Below are 18,208 nucleotides of genomic sequence, written 5' to 3'. Positions count from 1 at the left end.
GATCCAGCTAGTGCACAGACAAAGTTTAATGAACTCCTGGAATCATTTAGAACAGAAGTGCTAATGGAGAACTTGGGCGACACATGGGACAATCTCTCGGAACAAGAGCAAAATTCAATAGGAATTCTTTGCAACTTCTTTAGTGGACTTCATGCACTAGTTCATATGGCGGAAGCTGCATCAAAAGCTTTATTGGAAACTGACAAAGGATTCTTCAGTGATGACTCTCCTATACATGACAAATCCTTCAAGAAGGTGTATGAACCAGGAACAACAAGGCTCATCAGAACATCATCAAAGGCTTTTGCATTAGGAGGCGACGCAAAAAATTGTGTACATGGCCACTTTCAGGCTTTCGTCAAAATTTTTTGTCGGAGAACAATATGAGGAGCATCCCACTGCCTAGATTTAAAGGAAACCGTTTCAATATTTTGTTTTCGAGTGCAGAAGCATTTTTTTCTTGCTTGACGGAGTACTTACAAAGTGATGAATCAAATGGATTATTTAAGTCCGTGAAAAATTACTTGTCTGTGGACGAGTATGTAGGTGGGTGCAAGGCACTAGGACTAGTTTCTGAGTTGATCACCAAACCATTGTGGGCCAAAACACAAGACAAAAGCATCAGTATAACAGATATTGGTGTTGTGTACAGGAAACTTGCACATTATCTTGAAATTGATAACGACCAAATTGTTGAATTTATGGAAGGTAAATACCTCATGTCATTTGTCCAACAAGATCCAAGAAACATTCAAACCTGCTGAAGTCATGGAGTCCGGATGCAATGGTAGTGACAATATTGAAAGTGATCTTGCCTGCACTGTAAAAAGTAGTGAAACATATTTTTGCTGATTTTCTAGAAGGAGGCTGTTCGTTCACATTTGACGAGGCTGACAAAAGCAAGTTAAAAGGCATGCCGAAACACAACAAATTTTCAGACTATCTTTGGACACCTGGACAGACTCCTACGAGAAAAGCCAAATATTTCATTGGTTGCTGCTGAAACGTTTCTGATGTTTTGTCATAATAAAACCAGTGACTGGTTGGATAAGAAGTCTGAAAATGAAAAAGAGAAATTACTAAGTTCCGTAAGACGCGAGACGAGGAAATACATGAAACCTTTTCAGGAAAGAAAGAAGGCCATAGAAGTAGAAAGACTCAGGCTTATTCAACAAAGACTGGAGGACGAGGAAAGAAAGAAAGCTACTAAGCTGGCAAAACTGGAGTCGTACACCAGTGACATTATAACTTGGGGTTTGTGGCAATTTGCGAGTGAACTTGAAAATGTACTGCACAGCAAAAAGGACAAATTGGCCGCATTAAAGTCACAACTACATTTTCGGAAAAACATTCTGCAGCAAGAAGTAAAAAACTATCCAGATCTAAAAGATGTGTTTAATGTTACTCGTGTGAATGCAGATGGGAAAAGGATTGCTTTGTCCGTAGACAAACTCTCAGAAAATGTTAAGAAGTTGGTACTGAATGCCAGAAAGATAAATCCACTTCCATCAAATTCTGACGAGCCATTTCACTTGGTGGGACAGACGGTAGAGCACAGGTTTGAAGAAAATTCTATAATATGGTACAAAGGGAATTAAATTTCTCAGGTAGATATCAGACCAACAGTAAGAAATTATTGGATGATGTACTCTTGTTGTGTATACACATATTAGTACTGGTCAGGCAGAGCCAAATTTATTGTAATTTTCAATAATTCCGGAACTCCGTACCAGATTCCGGTTTCTTTGTGTATGTGTTATTCTTGTTATGTTCACTTTCGGTAATGAATAAACTTTTGGAGCAACGTGTTTGCCGCCTGCTCGTTGTTAATTTTGAGAACTATCAACATTGTTCCTCTCACAGCCAAGCCGAGTTCCCCAATCCTACAAACGTTGATGTGACACTCTTAAACCAGGATCTAGAGGGCAAGTACAGCCAGTCTAGATTTAGTTTTGAATTTCATCTGGGCGGAAAATCTCACCCTTGGGTTTAGCATTTTCTGTCTTTCCCCCGCAGGGGATGTAGATTCTATTATTCTCTCATTTCCATCTGTGTCAGATAGGCCTGTCCAGGGCAATAAAGATGGTCATGATAAACGTTTATTACACAGGCGCCTGTGTAATAAATTCTCGTGCGCGCAGTAATTCATAGGTTTTTTTACAATTAAAGGGAGGTAATCCAAAGTAGTATCGTCTGCTGTTTGTAAACAATACATCCTCAACACTGTTTACTGGACAACATTCATCTGACCATGGCAAGTTCACGGTTTCAACAAGTGGACCATAAAAAGTTTATTGATGGTAATGGAAATAAGAGCACTCTCTGCAAAACTTTGAGTAATTTTGAAACTTTTGAGTGAATTTCTTAAAGACAGGTATGAAAAGCGTCCCGTCCACTGCATTCCCCCGTGAGACTTTGACACGTATCTTGTCAATTTTATTGTGTCCGTTAGGACGAAGGATCAGAAAGAATATGAGCCCAGTACATTATGTAACATGATCAGCAGCTTTGATTAGCATTTAAGAAAAAGATCATATGGTGTCAGTATTATGGGAACCAGCGTTAAATTTTCCAAAACCTGTGATGCAATGAAAGCGAAACAACACAACTTGAAGGGCCAGGGGTAAGGTTCGAAACCCTACAGGGCAGACCCATTACTTGACTCTGATATTGATAAACTGTACGAGTCAGGGCAATTGGGAAATAGTAACCCAACAGCCGTGATAAATACGCTGTGGTACAACAACACATTACACTTTGGTATGAGGGGAGGGGCGATGCAGCATCGCTCCATGTGCTGGGGGGGGATATTGTTGTGAAATACGACTCTGAGCTTTAACTAGATTATTTGGAATATTAAGAACGTTTGATGAAAACCCGCAATGGTGATGATCTCAGATCCACAAGTGTATGCCCTCCCAGATTGTACGCTACCCTTGAACATCCGGACACGTGCCCAATTCAATTATACATGATTTATCAGGCGAAACGACTTGAGGGCTACTCTAATGCCGATGATCCCTTTTACCTGGCTTTCGTAACTCACGACAAGCATCCCCGAGTGCAAGACAGGTGGTTTCTGAGAGGCCCCATTGATAAAAATAAACTTTCAAATATTATGAAATCGATGGCAAAATACGCCGACTTACCTGAAAAAAGGCTTACCAACACCAGCGTTAGAAAAACACTCGTTCAGAAAATGACTGACAACAATGTGCTCGACAATTTGCAAACATACGTCACCGGTCACAAAAATGCTGCATCCCTAAACAATTACCGATCACTCAACAGCGAGCATAAGTTTGCCATACCCAGAATGTTGTCCAACACATCAGCCCCGGGAAAAAATAAATCCATCCTGCCTCCTGCCACATGCACAGTTATGCGACCCACACAAGAAACTGGCGAACTGCCTGTAAGATCCTTGCCCGTTTGTGTTTCTTCTCCGTCAAACATGTTGTCAATGCCTATGATCAGTTCTCAGGCAGTTGACACTCGTCTACGTGTGATTGAAAGTGTCTAACTTTCCTCCTGTCGGTGTGGTGCGAAATGTGTGACGTAAGTGACGGCATCTCACAAGCAAACCAAGAATTCCATTCATAAATGTGTAAATTTGGAAGATTTAGCTACAATCTTATGGCTGTTCTGACAATGCATTAACATTTTTCAAATCTTTCCTTCTTGATCGTTTTTAAACTGTAAATTTTAAGAGTACATTAAGTGATAGTCAGCAGCTTACTGTTGGTGTACCTCAGGGATCAATACTGGGTCCATTGATGTTCATTTTGTACGTTAATGATTTACAAACACGGTACCTCCAATATGTATGCTGACGATACCTCAGCTGAGTGCAGTGATAAGTCCATTGATGTCATAAGTGACAAACTAAATGCTGACGCAAGTCTCATATCTGAATGGTGTAGATCTAACAAAATGTGTATCAATACTGAGAAAACAAAGTCCATGTTGATTGGCACTTACCAACGTAAGTTGTAATCAATGACACTGTGATTGAAAATGTAAAAACAGAAAAACTTCTCGGTGTCACTGTAGATGATTGTTTGTCTTGGAATACCAAAGTTAACAATGTGTACAAAAAAAATGTCTTTTTACATTTTTCAAATGAAACGTTTGAGAGTGTTCCTTAGCCAGTCTTCCTGTTTAACATACTTTAACTATTTTGTAATATCTGGGGCAATACTTTACATAATAGTATAGCCAAGCTAGAAAAACTCCAGAAAAGAGCTGCTCGGATTATCTTGAAGTGTGATTTCAATACTCCCTCCAGTGACATGTATAAGAAGCTGAACTGGTTACCTTTTACAAAGCGAGTGATGTACAACCAATCAGTTTTAATGTACAAGGTTTTACATGGTCTGGCTCCCCAGTATCTGTACAATTTTACTTCTGATGTCCAGTCCAGTTTAATACTAGATCATCATCTGATAACATATTTTATCTACCTGCTTTTAAGACTGCATTGTATAAGAAATCGTTTACCTATCAGGGACCATATACCGGGAATATTTTACCAGATTCCGTGAGAAACGCATCATCACTTTTATCTTTTAAACAAAGTGCCAAAAAAGTTTTTTATGGACTCCTCTTAATTTGCTGTGGATTCTTTAACTGATGCACTTTTTTCCCCCTGTTTTCTTAAATGTTTCTCTGTTTTATGTACATTTTGTAATTATTGTACATTTTATGTATACTTGACCAGAAGGTAGACGAGTCTTTGACTCATTCTGTTATCAAGTATAAATAAATACTATTATCATTATTACTATTGACAGTAAATAAGTATTAATTGTTAATCTACTATAATGAGATAAGGAAGATAATCTTTACCATGTTCAATTCAGTTATTACCTCCCCTGTACATTCACTCTTACTCTTTTGAAGATAACTTTGTCGAGAGAAGTGTGTGAATAAAATGGTGGACAAAAGGAGTGTGCTTGTCACAATGTTGTAAGTGCATTAACAGTGGTAGCAGAGCGTACTGTGACAATTGTTTGGAGGAGACTTTGTGTTAACATTACAGTGAACAATTCCAGCAGGTTTTTTTTTGCTTGTACAGTGAATTTCAGTGAAAGGAGACATTATGGCAACAAAGGTGAATCCACCTACCTTCCACAAAGGTAAATCCTATGAACCTTTCAAATAGGAACTATTAGCTTGGAATGAAATAACAGAACTAGCCTAAGCTAAGAGAGGTGTGGCTATTGCTTTGACTCTGCCAGAAGATGATGAACATAGAATCCGTGAAAAAGTTTGATCAAATAACTCTTGATAATTTGAAGAAAAAGACAGGTTTTAAAACTTTAGTAGATTTCCTTGATAAACATCTAGCCAAGGATGATCTTGCTGACAGTTTGAAAAAATTTGAAGATTTTGAAGATCTTGCCAGAGCTGTAGGTCAGTCTATTAATGACTTTATAGCAAATTTTGACTGCAAGTACAGGAGAATCGAAAAGAAGAACATGAAATTACCATCAGAAATAGTGGTATTCAAATTACTGAGGAAAGCAAACATTACCAAAGAAGAAAAAATGCTTGTTTTGACTGGTATGAATTATGAAAACCGTGACACCCTGTATGAGAAAGCCAAAAGGTCATTGAAAAAGTAATTCTTCAAAGAGTGACACACCAAGCATTAAACTTGAACCAGCTTATTTGGCTGACCATGAAGAAGCATTACTGGCAGCGGGTTATGTGAAGCATGGGAACTTTAGAAACGGAAGGGGTGGACGTCCAAACAGAGGGAGAGGTTCAGGTTTTACATCATCTCAACGTGGGGTAAAGAATATGAACCCAACAGGGCCCGACGGAAAAGTTCTTATATGTAGGTCGTGTGGATCATATAGGCATCTTGTCGCAAAGTGTCCAGACAGCTGGGAAAACATGGCGAAAGTAAACATAGCTGAAGAAGAGGAGCATGCTGTACTGTTCACTGGCTACCATAAGGAGGACATAATACAACTTGGTGCTGATGCTCGTAACTGTGCAGTGTTAGACAGTGCATGTAATAGTACAGTGTGTGGGAAGACATGGTTACAAACTTACCTGGATTCCCTTAACAGGGGTGACCTTGGTAGAGTAACTAGTAAGGAGGGACACAGAGTATTCAAATTTGGTGGAGGAACAAGACTAAAATCAGATGGCGAATTTGATATTCCTGTGTGCATGTTGGTAAACATGTGACCGTTAGAACAGATGTGGTGGACTCTGACATTCCTCTGTTGCTGTCCAGGTCAGCAATGAAAAAGGCAGGGGTAAAAATGGATTTGGAAAATGACACAGCTGTGATTATGGGGAAAGAAGTAAACCTGAATCTTACATCATCTGGCCATTACTGCATCCCTATTGACAAAACAGAAACACTTCCTGTTGAGGATGTAAATGTTGTGAAAGTTGATGTACTTGGACCTAAAAAACGCAAGGCTAATTTGTTAAAACTTCACAGACAGTTTGCACATCCCCCTTAAGAAAAGGCTTGTGGCATTATTAAAAGATGCTAGGGCATGAAAAGAAGACTATGATGACGACCTATCTCAGATTGAAACAGAATGTGAACTCTGTAAGATTTATGCCAAGACTCCACCGCGACCAGTTGAAGCATTACCAATGGCTCGAGAATTCAATGAAAAGGTGGCAATGGATCTCAAACACTACAAAGACCAATGGATACTCCATATAATTGACATGTGGTCAAGATACACAGTGTCTGTTTCCATCACTCACAAGAAACCTTGCAATGTGATTGATGCCTTGATGAAGAACTGGGTGGGGGTCTTTGGAGTCATGGGGGCACTGATGACTGATAATGGAGGAGAGTTCAACTCAGATGAAATACGTAAAGTCACATCAATCTTGAATGTACGGGTGTGTACCACATCAGGAATGAGCCCATTCCAGAATGGCCTTTGTGAACGTGTACATGCTGTCACTGATATGATGTTAGTGAAACTAGATGCAGAAAACCCCAAAGTAGAACCTGAAACACTATTGTCTTGGGCAAAGCAAAGAACTCCTTACAAATGTGGAATGGATTCAGCAGTCATCAGCTAGTATTTGGAAAGAATCCTAATCTACCCAACGTAATTGCAAGCTGAACCACCGGCTTTGGAATGCTTTACTTCAGACATGAAAGGCATACATACAAACAGAGGCTGATGAAAGGATAAGGCGGGCATTACGATCAAAGGTGAGAGCAGCTGAACAGTTGTATGAGAATGGTGATGGAGTTTTCTATAAGAGGGAAGGAAAGGATCGTTGGCTTGGTCCTGGAAAAGTGGTATTTCAGGATGTGGTGTTTGTGAGGCATGACAGCGTATTTGTCAGGGTGTCACCAAACAGATTGTGTAAAGTCACTGGATCTATCAAAGATAACAATACACATGGATAACATATCACAAAGGAAAATAATGATCCTGTCAGTCAGAACGACACTCCCAAGTCTGCACCGGATATTTCAGAAACAATTACTGGTCAAGGCACGTCAGAAAACTGTGAGAAGAATGGTGACATTGAAATAACCTTCCCCCAGAATGAAGGGCATATCAAGGTGAATCAGCATATTTAATACAAGTTACCAGAATTTGAAAAATGGACAAATGCTACAGTAGTGAGCAGAGCAGGCAAGACTACAGGAAGGAACAAAAATTGGTATAATGTAAAAGATGATGTCAGTAATGAAATGAAAAGTGTTGATTTAGGCCATGTAGAATGGAAAACTTTGAACAAAGGTCAAGTGGAAGTAAATGCTACAACTGATGACTGTAGTCCTGATAGTGAGATAGCAAAACAAGGAGAATTACAGAAACTGCGTCAGTTTGATACATATGAAGTGGAAGATAATGGACAAAACAAAATTTCTACAAGGTCGATGATTACAAGTAAAGACAGTGTAGAGGGTTTGAAGAACATTCATTTATACCGAAGGATAGCCCCACTGTTGGAAAAGGGGTTATGAGAATTTTCCTTACAGTAGCATCTAGCAGAAACTGGAATGTCAAAACCACAGACATCAAATCAGCATTTCTACAAGGAAAAGAATTAGATCGTGATGTGTATATAAAACCACCTATAGAAAGTGATACACATGAAGGCTATCTTTGGAAGCTCAAACATGGCCTATATGGGCTGAAAGATGGTGCAAGACAGTTCTTTTTGAGTGTGAAAGATGAACTTACAAAACTAGGTTTCAAACAGTTGAAACTTGACCCTGCAGTTTTCACTTTGATGAAAGATGGAATCCTTGTTGGAATATGTTGTCATGTTGATGACTTTCTTCACGCTGGTGATGAGGCATTGGAGGAAATGATACACAGGCTTAGGGAGCGATTTCTAGCAGGGAGAGTAGAGGAAGGGAGTTTCAGGTACATAGGTTTCCATATTAAGCAAAACAAAGATGGAATCATGCTTGATCACTCAGAGTATGTGGATAAACTGGATCACTCGCATACTGACCCTGGTCGTGCATCTCAAAAACAATGTCAGCTTACTGACAGTGAGCAATCTCAATTTCGTAAGTTAGTCGGTCAGTTGAACTGGGCAGTGCAAGGATCACGACCGGATATGGCGTTTGAACTAGTTGATCAAAGTACTAAACTTTCCAAAGCATTGGTTAGTGATTTGTTGAGAGCAATCAAAGCCATAGGGAAGTTGAAGGATATAAGACCTATTCAGTTGTACCCACCCCTACAAGGACATCTGATATAGGACTGGGAAATTTTCACCGATGCTGCATTAGGGAACATCAACAATGGCAAAGGTAGTACTGGAGCGCACATTCTGTGGATTAAAGATCGGCTTGGAAACTGCTGTCCAATATACTGGAAATCTAACAAAATCAAGAGAGTAGTGCGATCTACTATAGCTGCTGAAGCGTTGAGTTTGGAGGAAGGACTTGAATCGGCGGTGTACTTCGGAAAAGTAGTAGAAAACATTTGTGGGATTGAGGAGCACAACATAACTATTACAGCCTTCATAGACAACAAAAGCGTGATTGAAGCTTTACAGTCTACAAAACTTGTAGATGCCAAACGACTAAGAATAGATATTGCTGCTATCCTGGAAATGAAACTTGATAACTGTGTTGAAGTCAAATGGTGTCCTGGAAGGATACAGCTAGCCAATTCTTTGACAAAGCGAAGAGCCTCAGGAATTGAACTGTTGGACGTGCTTCAAAGAGGAAAACTGCCAGAGGAATTTGTTTAGTGTGCTGTGCTTGAGAGGGGCATAATAATCCCTGTGACTGGAGGATAGTCTAACCCAATGATGGTCACTTTATGAATATATATCTGTATACATTGTTCATACCAATTGAACTTTTAATAATGGAACTGTCAAGTTAATTTTTTTTTGTGTTTTTTTTTTTAAAGTGTAACTTTAGTGTAATTTTTTTTTGTAAGCAGAACAAAACCCGTGTCTGAATGATCATTTTATCGAAAATTGCTTGGAAATCGGTCGTGTGGTTACGATGTTATGGTGGGTTAAAATAGAGCTTTTTACCTGTACGCCGAAATCTTAATCAAGCATTGCCGCGCGTTAAGAAAAGTTGTGCTCATCTATTGATGACGTCACAAATGGAACACACAAATTATACAAGATGGTGAATATTGAAGATAGCTCCTCTCTCCGTTCCGTTAGCGATGACGATTCCGTCGATTTACTGATGTCCGATGGATCATCTGGGTTGGAGATAGATGAAACAGCATATAGTGGTGCAACACAACCACATATGTTTGAGCCAGAGACAGATTCCAGCTCTGATGAGAATTCGGAGGCCGACCCCGATGTTCTGACATTACGGCTTGGAGGCAACAAATGGTAAGTTTCTATTATCGGGTTAAAACCATTTAATGAATCCATCATTCGACAAACTCTTCAGAACTATGGAGATTTATTCATGACTCTCTTCATAAAATATTACTAATTTTAATGATGTTTTTCTAATCTTACCAACCGCCTTAATACCGCAAATTAATAATTGTATGATGGAATTTTCTTCGATTTTTCTGTTCTTTAATTTGGAAAGTCTTCACGACAAAATGTCTGTCAGTGAATAATTATCTTATTAAAATTTTCTTCATTTTTTATGGTAGAGCAGAATGTTATTAGTAGATTCACAAGGGCTAAGCTGTGAAAACACCATGATGTGATAGGCTTCAGATTTTACTAGATAGTTTATCAAATTCATCCATTCTCATATTTCAGGTGTAGATGTGGACATTGCCAGAAAATGTCCACCGAGACAGAAAGTATTTGTTGTCAGGAGATAGAGGAGGTCCAGACCTTGATGAGCAAACACCCCAACAGATTGGCATGCATCACAGATCATCCTGGCTTTGAAGTCATTTGTTTAAACGTATATGTCCTTGAGACAGCATACCTGACTTTTCGCCAGTATCATGGTCCATTGCCAGATAATCAGAACAAGTATGTGTTTTTAAGTGCAATTAATTTCATAATTCCTTCTAGTAATATGATGTATGTTCACACTAATTTTTATTGAAGTTATCAACATGATTTATGTAGGATATAATATCAATTTGTAAATGGATCCTCAAATATTTACAATATATTTTAAAATTCTATTCCAGTTTCAAGTAGGTTCATCTATGCACCATTGAAATTCAACTAGAGAATTATGCACTTACTATTTTATTTATGATTTTATTTTTTCCAGGAAAAATAGATACATTGCCTACAGACAATTTGTGAGATGGTGCTGGGGTTGGCTTGGTCGACATGTGCGTGTGACACTTCCAGCTTGTGCCGTGTCTTCAATTAGAAACACTTTCCCTGCACCTGATGGACAATATAATGGATTTCATTTTGAATAAATGATAAAAGAAATACAAACTGCTTTCTCAACAATACTGTTGTGGATTTAATGAGCATGCATCACAGAAGTTGAGTCTTATTGAGAGTAATAAAAATGTTCTATCAGTTCATTGTTGTTGTTAGTTTTTATATTGCTGCCTGCATGAAGGGAATGATTGTGTTTGTATCAGAGTCCAATTTCTTCAATGGTGACAAAAACGAGACAGTAGTTCAGTTACAGCTTACGACTTCTCCGGATGTACAAAATTCTGACATAGAGGTGGTGGTGCCTCTCCATTGATCTTGCAGTATGGCATCTGGACACACTGAACATGTGCAATGGTAGCACTAATCAAATCTTCCACATAGTCTGCAAATAAAGTAGTAATGCAATTCAGGTTCACAGTGACACAATGTTGCTTGATTATTTTCAAGAAGTTGCAAAAACACAATATCACTTTTGGTACATACACTGGAATATCAAATGTATTAAAATAATTACACAACAACTAAACTAGTAATAGGCATAAATGTTGTCGCAACTTACTGAAGGTACATTGCGTCTTCACTTGTCTCACTGTGAAATCACCATTTTTCTGTTTGGGGAATATGATGCTAAATCGTTTGTCACCATTAGGAAATAAGGCCTGTGCCCTTCCCACATTCTCATTAAAGTGCAAGGCTGCCAGTAACAAACTGTAAAAATACATACAAATACAAGATTTAGAAGAAAAAATAGCCTAACCAGTCAATGTGATGCAATAAGATGTTTCCAAATTGACTTACAAGGTGGAAATTTGCCTCTTCAAATCATTTCTGGTGAATGTGATCTCCAACGCAAGTCAACATGACCTTGAAAGCAATTAATTACTCAATGTGACTATGAATGTTGGACAATTTTCTGGTCTACCAATGTGACCTTGAATGTTAGCTATGTCTATGAAAATATGCCGAGGCCATATAAATTTAGCAGTTCATCTCAAGCAAGCCTTTCAGAGGTTTTTGTTTTTATTTATTTATGTTATGTGTACATGATACAAGAAACTTACCGACTCTGCATTCCATGGTAGGACAAGCCAATTATTTTGGGCGCAAAATGATTTATCACAGAGTGATACGCCTCCAGGCATGAAGTCTGCTGACCAGTGGATAGCATAGGGATGTCTCTCTTCATATATGTAGAAGTGAGAATCATCTCTAATTTTCCACAAACCTTCGTGCTTGGAATAAACAAAAATCTTAAAAAATAATACTTGCATTATTTTATTAATCCACCTCCAATTGCGTACCACAATCTATCTCCTAAAGATTATAATAAAGTTATATTTTGCCAACCAGTACTGTAATGTTTAGTAGTCATGCAAATTATAGACAAACCCAGCATGGTTGGGCCAATGCCCCACTGAAAAGTGAAAATTAATTCCCCTCCGTAATTTTAACTTATAACAGTACAAAATTGAATGTCTGCCTCCAGGTCCCAGTTTGTATACAAAACATGTACCTGGTTTGAGCCATTTTTTCTTACTGTAAGAGGGATCAAGAGGTTCATGAGTGCAGACTGGGAAAAGGGTTCCATGTCCATGATGAATATTCTTGATATGGTTCACAATGCTTTCCCATTTCTGCAACATCATATCCCCATTGCCATCCGGTGTTGATGATGCAACCCAGTAAAGATGGTTGGTGATGCTTTTTATCCATCTCTGCAGGTTGTCGCACTCCTTCTCCTTTGAAAGAGCAACCAATTTCTTCTTTAAACCTGCAAAATTTATAGATTTATAAAGCAAACAAAAAAATGTTTGGCCATAATCAATACATAATTCAACTACTTATGGCTGGAAAGTACTGCAAGGATTACCATAATTATTTTGTACACATTGAGTTTGTTCTGTTAACGTCCGAGTATAAGTCATAGATATGGGATTTAATCCACTTCACTTTAAAAAAAAACGTTTTTAAGGAAGTTATGGAACTGTTAAGTTACAAGTGGAAACTACAGTTTGAATCAATAAAATATAAATCTTCACATTTGCCTTAAAGATGGTTTGTAATTCTTTGTGTGTTACCTTTTGCTACATGCCAAATATCGAAGCAATGTCGTGTGCTTGTCATTGTCTCCCGGATCCATTTTTTTATCTGGACATGCCTGTCTGTAATGATGGTCTGAATATCGATCTGCTCCTGATGAAGTTTCTGGATGGCCCTTATAAGTCCCTCTTTCTCCATATGACAGGAGCTCTTTACTTCATTGCTCTGTTGTTAACAATAACATTAAATTCAATTAAAAATAAAATAATACTGGAAGAATGAAAGGGATACAATTAATATTCATGCTGTATACTCCTACTTTCTGGGACAAAATGACCACAGGCATCAAAATGTCATTTCATACGACCAAATAACCATAATTTATTCTTGGGTCAATGGAATTAAACCTGTATATCTACTATAAATCAAGTTGCTATTTTTCATTACACAATTAGGTGGAGCATGCATTTTTAAGTCTCATACCTGAACAAGTTGGACACCGATGACCTTTCCATAGTCTAAGTCCATAACTGTGTAGCTTCCATACTTGGCAGAATGGCCAGGAGTATCTGCTCGACCATCTCTCCTCCTATACATACAGGCTTTCCAGCAGTTCTTTTTTCCTCAAAAAAGAAATCCTGGTGACTTGTCCAAATGTTCAAAATTACTGGTTGGAGATGTTATCTTTGGTGTGACATGAATGTACTGTATGATATACTGGGCATTTTGAGGAAGTCCAAAAACCTTAGAACTTTTGTGGGAAGTAATCCAGAATACAGAAATGCACACGAGATGGCAAGATTCCCTGACGGTACAGATCCAATCATACTTTGGCTCGTCCACACACGGTGATATTGACAAAATCCAGTCTTGTTCAATACTGATGTACGACCCCCGTATGTGTCCTACTTGTCCACAGGTTACTTGTGCACATTGAGGACACTTGTGGAAAAGTTTCATGAGCTTCCCTTCCTCAACAAGAAATCTTCGATTAATTTCAGGTCTGAAAAAAGAAATATAGATTATAAATTGATTCACCACTCATTCAATAAAGTATCTGTTATTTCATTTTCATAATCCCATACGTATGCGTAAGTGTATTATAGGATTTCAAATATTCCTTGAAACCAAAAAAACCTATTCAAATAAAAAAAATTTGGGACATATTTTGATTTCACTTGCCATTTTGTCCTGTCAATAATCATTGCAAGACTGGTCATGATCATTTACTTATGAAATTATATACCATCATCTCTATTACATAACAAAAGTTGCATTATATATTGAATACCTGTCATCCTCCCCTTCACTGTCATCTGACATGTCACTTTCTATTTCATAATCCTTGTCACTACAAGAATTCTCAGAAAAAATTGATCCTGGATCACTGCTGGCTGGACTTGGGTCAGGCAGGGGTACTGTGGTAACAGGCTGTCCCTGTAGTTGTGGGCTGGGGATGTTGTCACACATGATACCAATATCCCTAGTTTTTGGTCCGCTTACCTGACATTCTTCAAATTGAAACAAATAAAATTTACACTTGTATTACTGCATGTAGCATGATACAGATGAAACTTTTGGAACGGTATGTACACTAATTTCACTTAATGGAAAAATTGAAAATTTTATAACAAGTTCTCCTAATCCAGTTAATATCCAGTCAAAGGAAAATGAATATCATACAATTACCTTTATTCTTTCCTTTAAATTTTGTCTGTGTATAATGAGACCTTTGCGACGGTCGAGATAAACTCTTCTGGGAAGCAACTGACTTTTTTTAGGCCCCTCGCATGTGACAGTTACCTGAAAAAATCAATAACATATAACATATATGCATAACAAGTGAATATATCTAAATGCGACAAAAAAGTAAAACAAAACCTGTATTTTTTTCCAAAAATAATTGCTGTCATAATGATATGACAATGCACTAAAACAATATTCAGATAATTGAAATTAAAAGAATAGTTACTGTTATCTATCATTTGTTACGGCAAATATAATTATGGATTAAATGTGATAAATTCATATTACATATTATCTTTTATTAAGCTAATAAATTAAATCTTACCTCCATGCTTGATTCCTTGTCTGATCCTCCTTCTTGATTTATATCTTCTGATTCATTCTCAGCTTCATCATATTCTATCATCATCTATTATAGTAAAAATAATTTTAGTACTAAATTACTAATCACAACAGGGAATTTTCTTTCTTGAATAGAAATTTCAACACGTAATATCAGTTAGAATAAGTAAACACACAACAATACTCACTCGTTGGATGTCATGTTTGACGAATGCTGACCTTGGCCTTTTGGCAGAAGATTTGGGTGTTGTAACATCATCAACAAAAGATCCTCGTTTACCAGGTTGTGGCGTAGTTGCTGTCAAACATGTAGGGTATATAGTGGTCACTGCATTTTCGTTCAGCGTTTTCTTGTTTTCCCACTTGACTCAAGCAGTCCCAAACGGAATTTCAGGGGATAACAATCCTCTTGGAAATGAGCGCTGCACAACACGAAGTGTCGAGTAGGCTCCCAGTCTTTCCGTTTTCTTCTGACAAATGCCACCCATTGACGATGGATATCAGGCCTCTTTGTCGGGAAATTATGCAGAGAAACACCATTAGCGTTAGTGTTCGAACATCCGCCTGCCACGCAACGTCAACCATAACGTGATCCCGGTGTTTTCTTTGGTAATTATCTTCATCATGTCGCTATAAAATATCGCTTCAATATGTCCACTGTCTCTGGCGGGTCACCGTTCTTACGTCACTTCCGGTCCAAGAAATAAAATCGGAATTTGTCGGTTTGCATTCAGGTGTGATTTTCAAAAAATCAGCGATAACTTCGTTATTCACTTTTTTTCCCGAATTTCTCTGTAAATTTCATTTTCTCATGACAAAACCTTTTTATTTTTAGACCGAGCACATGCACTAAAGCTACACTTTAACATATGTTTTCTTCAATCATCAACGTTTTAAGAATAATTTCTGTCACTAAAAAGATAGATTGTAATTAATGTTAATAGACTATAATGAGATAAGGGAGATAATCCTTACCATGCTCAATTCAGTTATTACCTCCCCTGTACATTCACTCTTACTCTTTTGAAGATAACTTTGTCGAGAGTAGTGTGTGAATAAAATGGTGGACAAAAGGAGTGTGCTTGTCACAGTGTTATAAGTGCATTAACATTAATAACTTGACCAACATGTTCAAAGACGTTAAATGTGTTTATGATATATTATACATTGAGCAATAGTAGATATTAAAAGTGTTGTTTTATTGCGTGTTTTAAGGCACTATATTTGAATGCCTATGCATGTCTCTGGGTGACATATTTGACAGGGTATTTGACCCAGCCCGCTTGAAGAAAAAACAGTGAAACACTGACGTTGGCATTCACAGTCCATAATATGTTTTCGCCTGCAAACGTAGTTTGCAAAATTCGGGGATGGAGAATCTATTTCATCATTTTTTTTATGTATATGGCACAAGAAAAAAAAATAGAATTCTGAAAAATGGCGGCGTCCAGTGCTGGCTACCGCGAGGTGAGTGCAAATATTTGATATGAGATCAGAAATAAGAGAAAAAAACTCTTTGCTATATGGGTATGTAGGATAGGGATATTCCACCCTCGGGATCACAAAATGTGGTAAAAACCCTCGGCAAGCCTCGGGTGGAATATTCCTATTCTACATACCCATATAGAAAAAAGTCTTATAATCTTGATTGTCAAGGTCAAATGTTATTAAAATATGTTATTAAAATGTGTACATATTAACAGCAGAACTTAATATTTTAATCTGGTGCTCTCCATACTCGACAGATTCCAAACAGACAATTTACTTGTTGCTGATATGTAGGTCAAAGGTCAGAGGTCAAAAGTCACCATTTCCCACTTTTTACATACTTTCCTTTCAGGTTACCTGCATGGTACACCATAAAATATGAAAACGACGCTGCAATATATACGGGTGTGCGACATTTCGCCCCAACCCATATCACCCCAACATATTGTAACGTTATGCCTCTGTGCACCTTGTTTTAATAATATGTAAGAGTTATTTCCCTTGTTATGTTGGTCATTTAGATAGTTAATTGTTAATTACTGGATAACCTTTAGGTATAATTTAGGAGTAGTTATTTCAGAATTATAAGCGTATGCACCTCTTACATAATTAAGCACGGCTACTCTGTATAGTTCGTGGATCGGCCGATTCACTTTTCACAGCTGTAAGCTGGAGCCTTAGACCGCCATACCCTGCCAGTATCTAGAGAGGGGCTGCACCCAGACAGTCGATATCCTACTTTCCGGGCTGTGACTGTCAGCCAATAGCCTTTTCCAAACTTATCGGATCGCCGCTGGTAGGGGAAACGTTGCGTGTTTCGGGGCCTGTTCTGCCAGCGCTACCAACTAGGGCACACCCTGCACACGTTACACGTTACACGTTTTTGGTGGCAGCGGTGGGATGGCTAGCCACGACCAGGAACTGAAATATCCTAGAATGGCGGCGCTGATGGAAGCTGTGAAAGGTATTTCACTTGCGGAATCCCCCTGCTCAGACTTTACCCAGTAGAGTAGGACGGCCTGGAGTACAGTGGAGGGTGATAACCTTCAGCAGGCCATGCCAGTTGCGAAGGCAGCAGTAACTAGCACATTACTGGCACGACAAGATGATAAGCCATCTCAGCCTAGTGACGACTCCTCGGGTACCCCAAGCCCGAATGTAGACCAAACAGAGTGGAATACATAATCTTCCAGAGAGTTACTGCGGCTGTTTCGAGGCCAGATGGGCCAGATTAACGCCAGCCTTAGTAGGTTAGAGGGGATGATAGCCAGACCTCCCACTCCAGCCAGAATTTGAAAGCTCTGGGGAACATGCCGCGAGACCCAACATGAATGGTACAGGCAGCAGCACCCAGCCGAGTCTAGCTGACGCGGTCCCCCTAACAGGACAAACCCTACCACGGGCCAAGTGTTGTATCAGACACCAGGGTTACAGCCATCCAGGAATGCTAGGTCCCGATTGTACCGTGAGAAATCATCAACAGCTGACACATCTAGTTTTAGAGTGCCAGAGACACCTGATCTTTACAGTGGATCAGAGCAGGCTTCACTTAGTGGGCGACCCGTACAGAATCCTCAGTCATCCGCACCGAGGAACCAGGGACAGGAACAACCTTCCAAAGATGACATTAATGGCTTGTCGGGTGTCAGGAGATCCCTCCGAATGTTGTCAATTCCGCCAGATGTTGAACAGATCATCTTGTCATCATGGCGACCATCAACAGTCAAGCAGTATTCAACATTTTACGGAGTCCGGAACACATTTGTGCCGTGTCACC

General features: G+C 38.7%; 2 protein-coding genes across 2 annotated transcripts; one reads left to right on the top strand and one right to left on the bottom strand.

The window, feature by feature from the left end:
• The first annotated feature begins 9,610 nt into the window (after positions 1–9,610).
• LOC132557478 (P2X purinoceptor 7-like) lies at positions 9,611–10,847 on the top strand. The gene is made up of 3 exons (XM_060221967.1): positions 9,611–9,831; positions 10,219–10,440; positions 10,691–10,847. The coding sequence occupies exons 1-3, from the start codon at positions 9,611–9,613 to the stop codon at positions 10,845–10,847; spliced, it is 600 nt and encodes a 199-aa protein (XP_060077950.1).
• A 222-nt stretch (positions 10,848–11,069) lies between these two features.
• LOC132557477 (uncharacterized) lies at positions 11,070–13,053 on the bottom strand. Its single transcript, XM_060221966.1, has 5 exons — positions 12,894–13,053; positions 12,325–12,586; positions 11,877–12,044; positions 11,375–11,523; positions 11,070–11,197 (listed from the first exon to the last, which is right to left on the bottom strand). Exons 1-5 carry the CDS (start codon positions 13,051–13,053, stop codon positions 11,070–11,072), a joined length of 867 nt encoding a protein of 288 aa, XP_060077949.1.
• Between the last annotated feature and the right edge of the window lie 5,155 nt (positions 13,054–18,208).

This window comes from Ylistrum balloti, unplaced genomic scaffold, assembly GCF_031769215.1.
Source record: "Ylistrum balloti isolate Yb309-2 unplaced genomic scaffold, AGI_CSIRO_Ybal_v1 Utg370678, whole genome shotgun sequence".
Classification (NCBI taxonomy): Eukaryota; Metazoa; Mollusca; class Bivalvia; order Pectinida; family Pectinidae; genus Ylistrum; species Ylistrum balloti.
Note: the sequence above shows the minus strand (reverse complement) of the source record. Positions and strands in the feature narration are given on the sequence as shown.

What these genes read in the sequence shown, in the direction of transcription:
- LOC132557477 (XM_060221966.1), bottom strand. Translation starts at nt 13,053, where the DNA reads ATGGAGAAAGAGGGACTTATAAGGGCCATCCAGAAACTTCATCAGGAG. An exon ending in AAATGGCTCAAACCAGGTAC is followed by an intron (nt 12,045 to 12,324) that starts ATGTTTTGTATA and finishes TATTCCAAGCAC; the next exon opens with GAAGGTTTGTGGAAAATTAG. An exon ending in TACCATGGAATGCAGAGTCG is followed by an intron (nt 11,524 to 11,876) that starts GTAAGTTTCTTG and finishes GTATTTTTACAG; the next exon opens with TTTGTTACTGGCAGCCTTGC.
- LOC132557478 (XM_060221967.1), top strand. Translation starts at nt 9,611, where the DNA reads ATGGTGAATATTGAAGATAGCTCCTCTCTCCGTTCCGTTAGCGATGAC. An exon ending in CGGCTTGGAGGCAACAAATG is followed by an intron (nt 9,832 to 10,218) that starts GTAAGTTTCTAT and finishes CTCATATTTCAG; the next exon opens with GTGTAGATGTGGACATTGCC. An exon ending in TTGCCAGATAATCAGAACAA is followed by an intron (nt 10,441 to 10,690) that starts GTATGTGTTTTT and finishes TATTTTTTCCAG; the next exon opens with GAAAAATAGATACATTGCCT.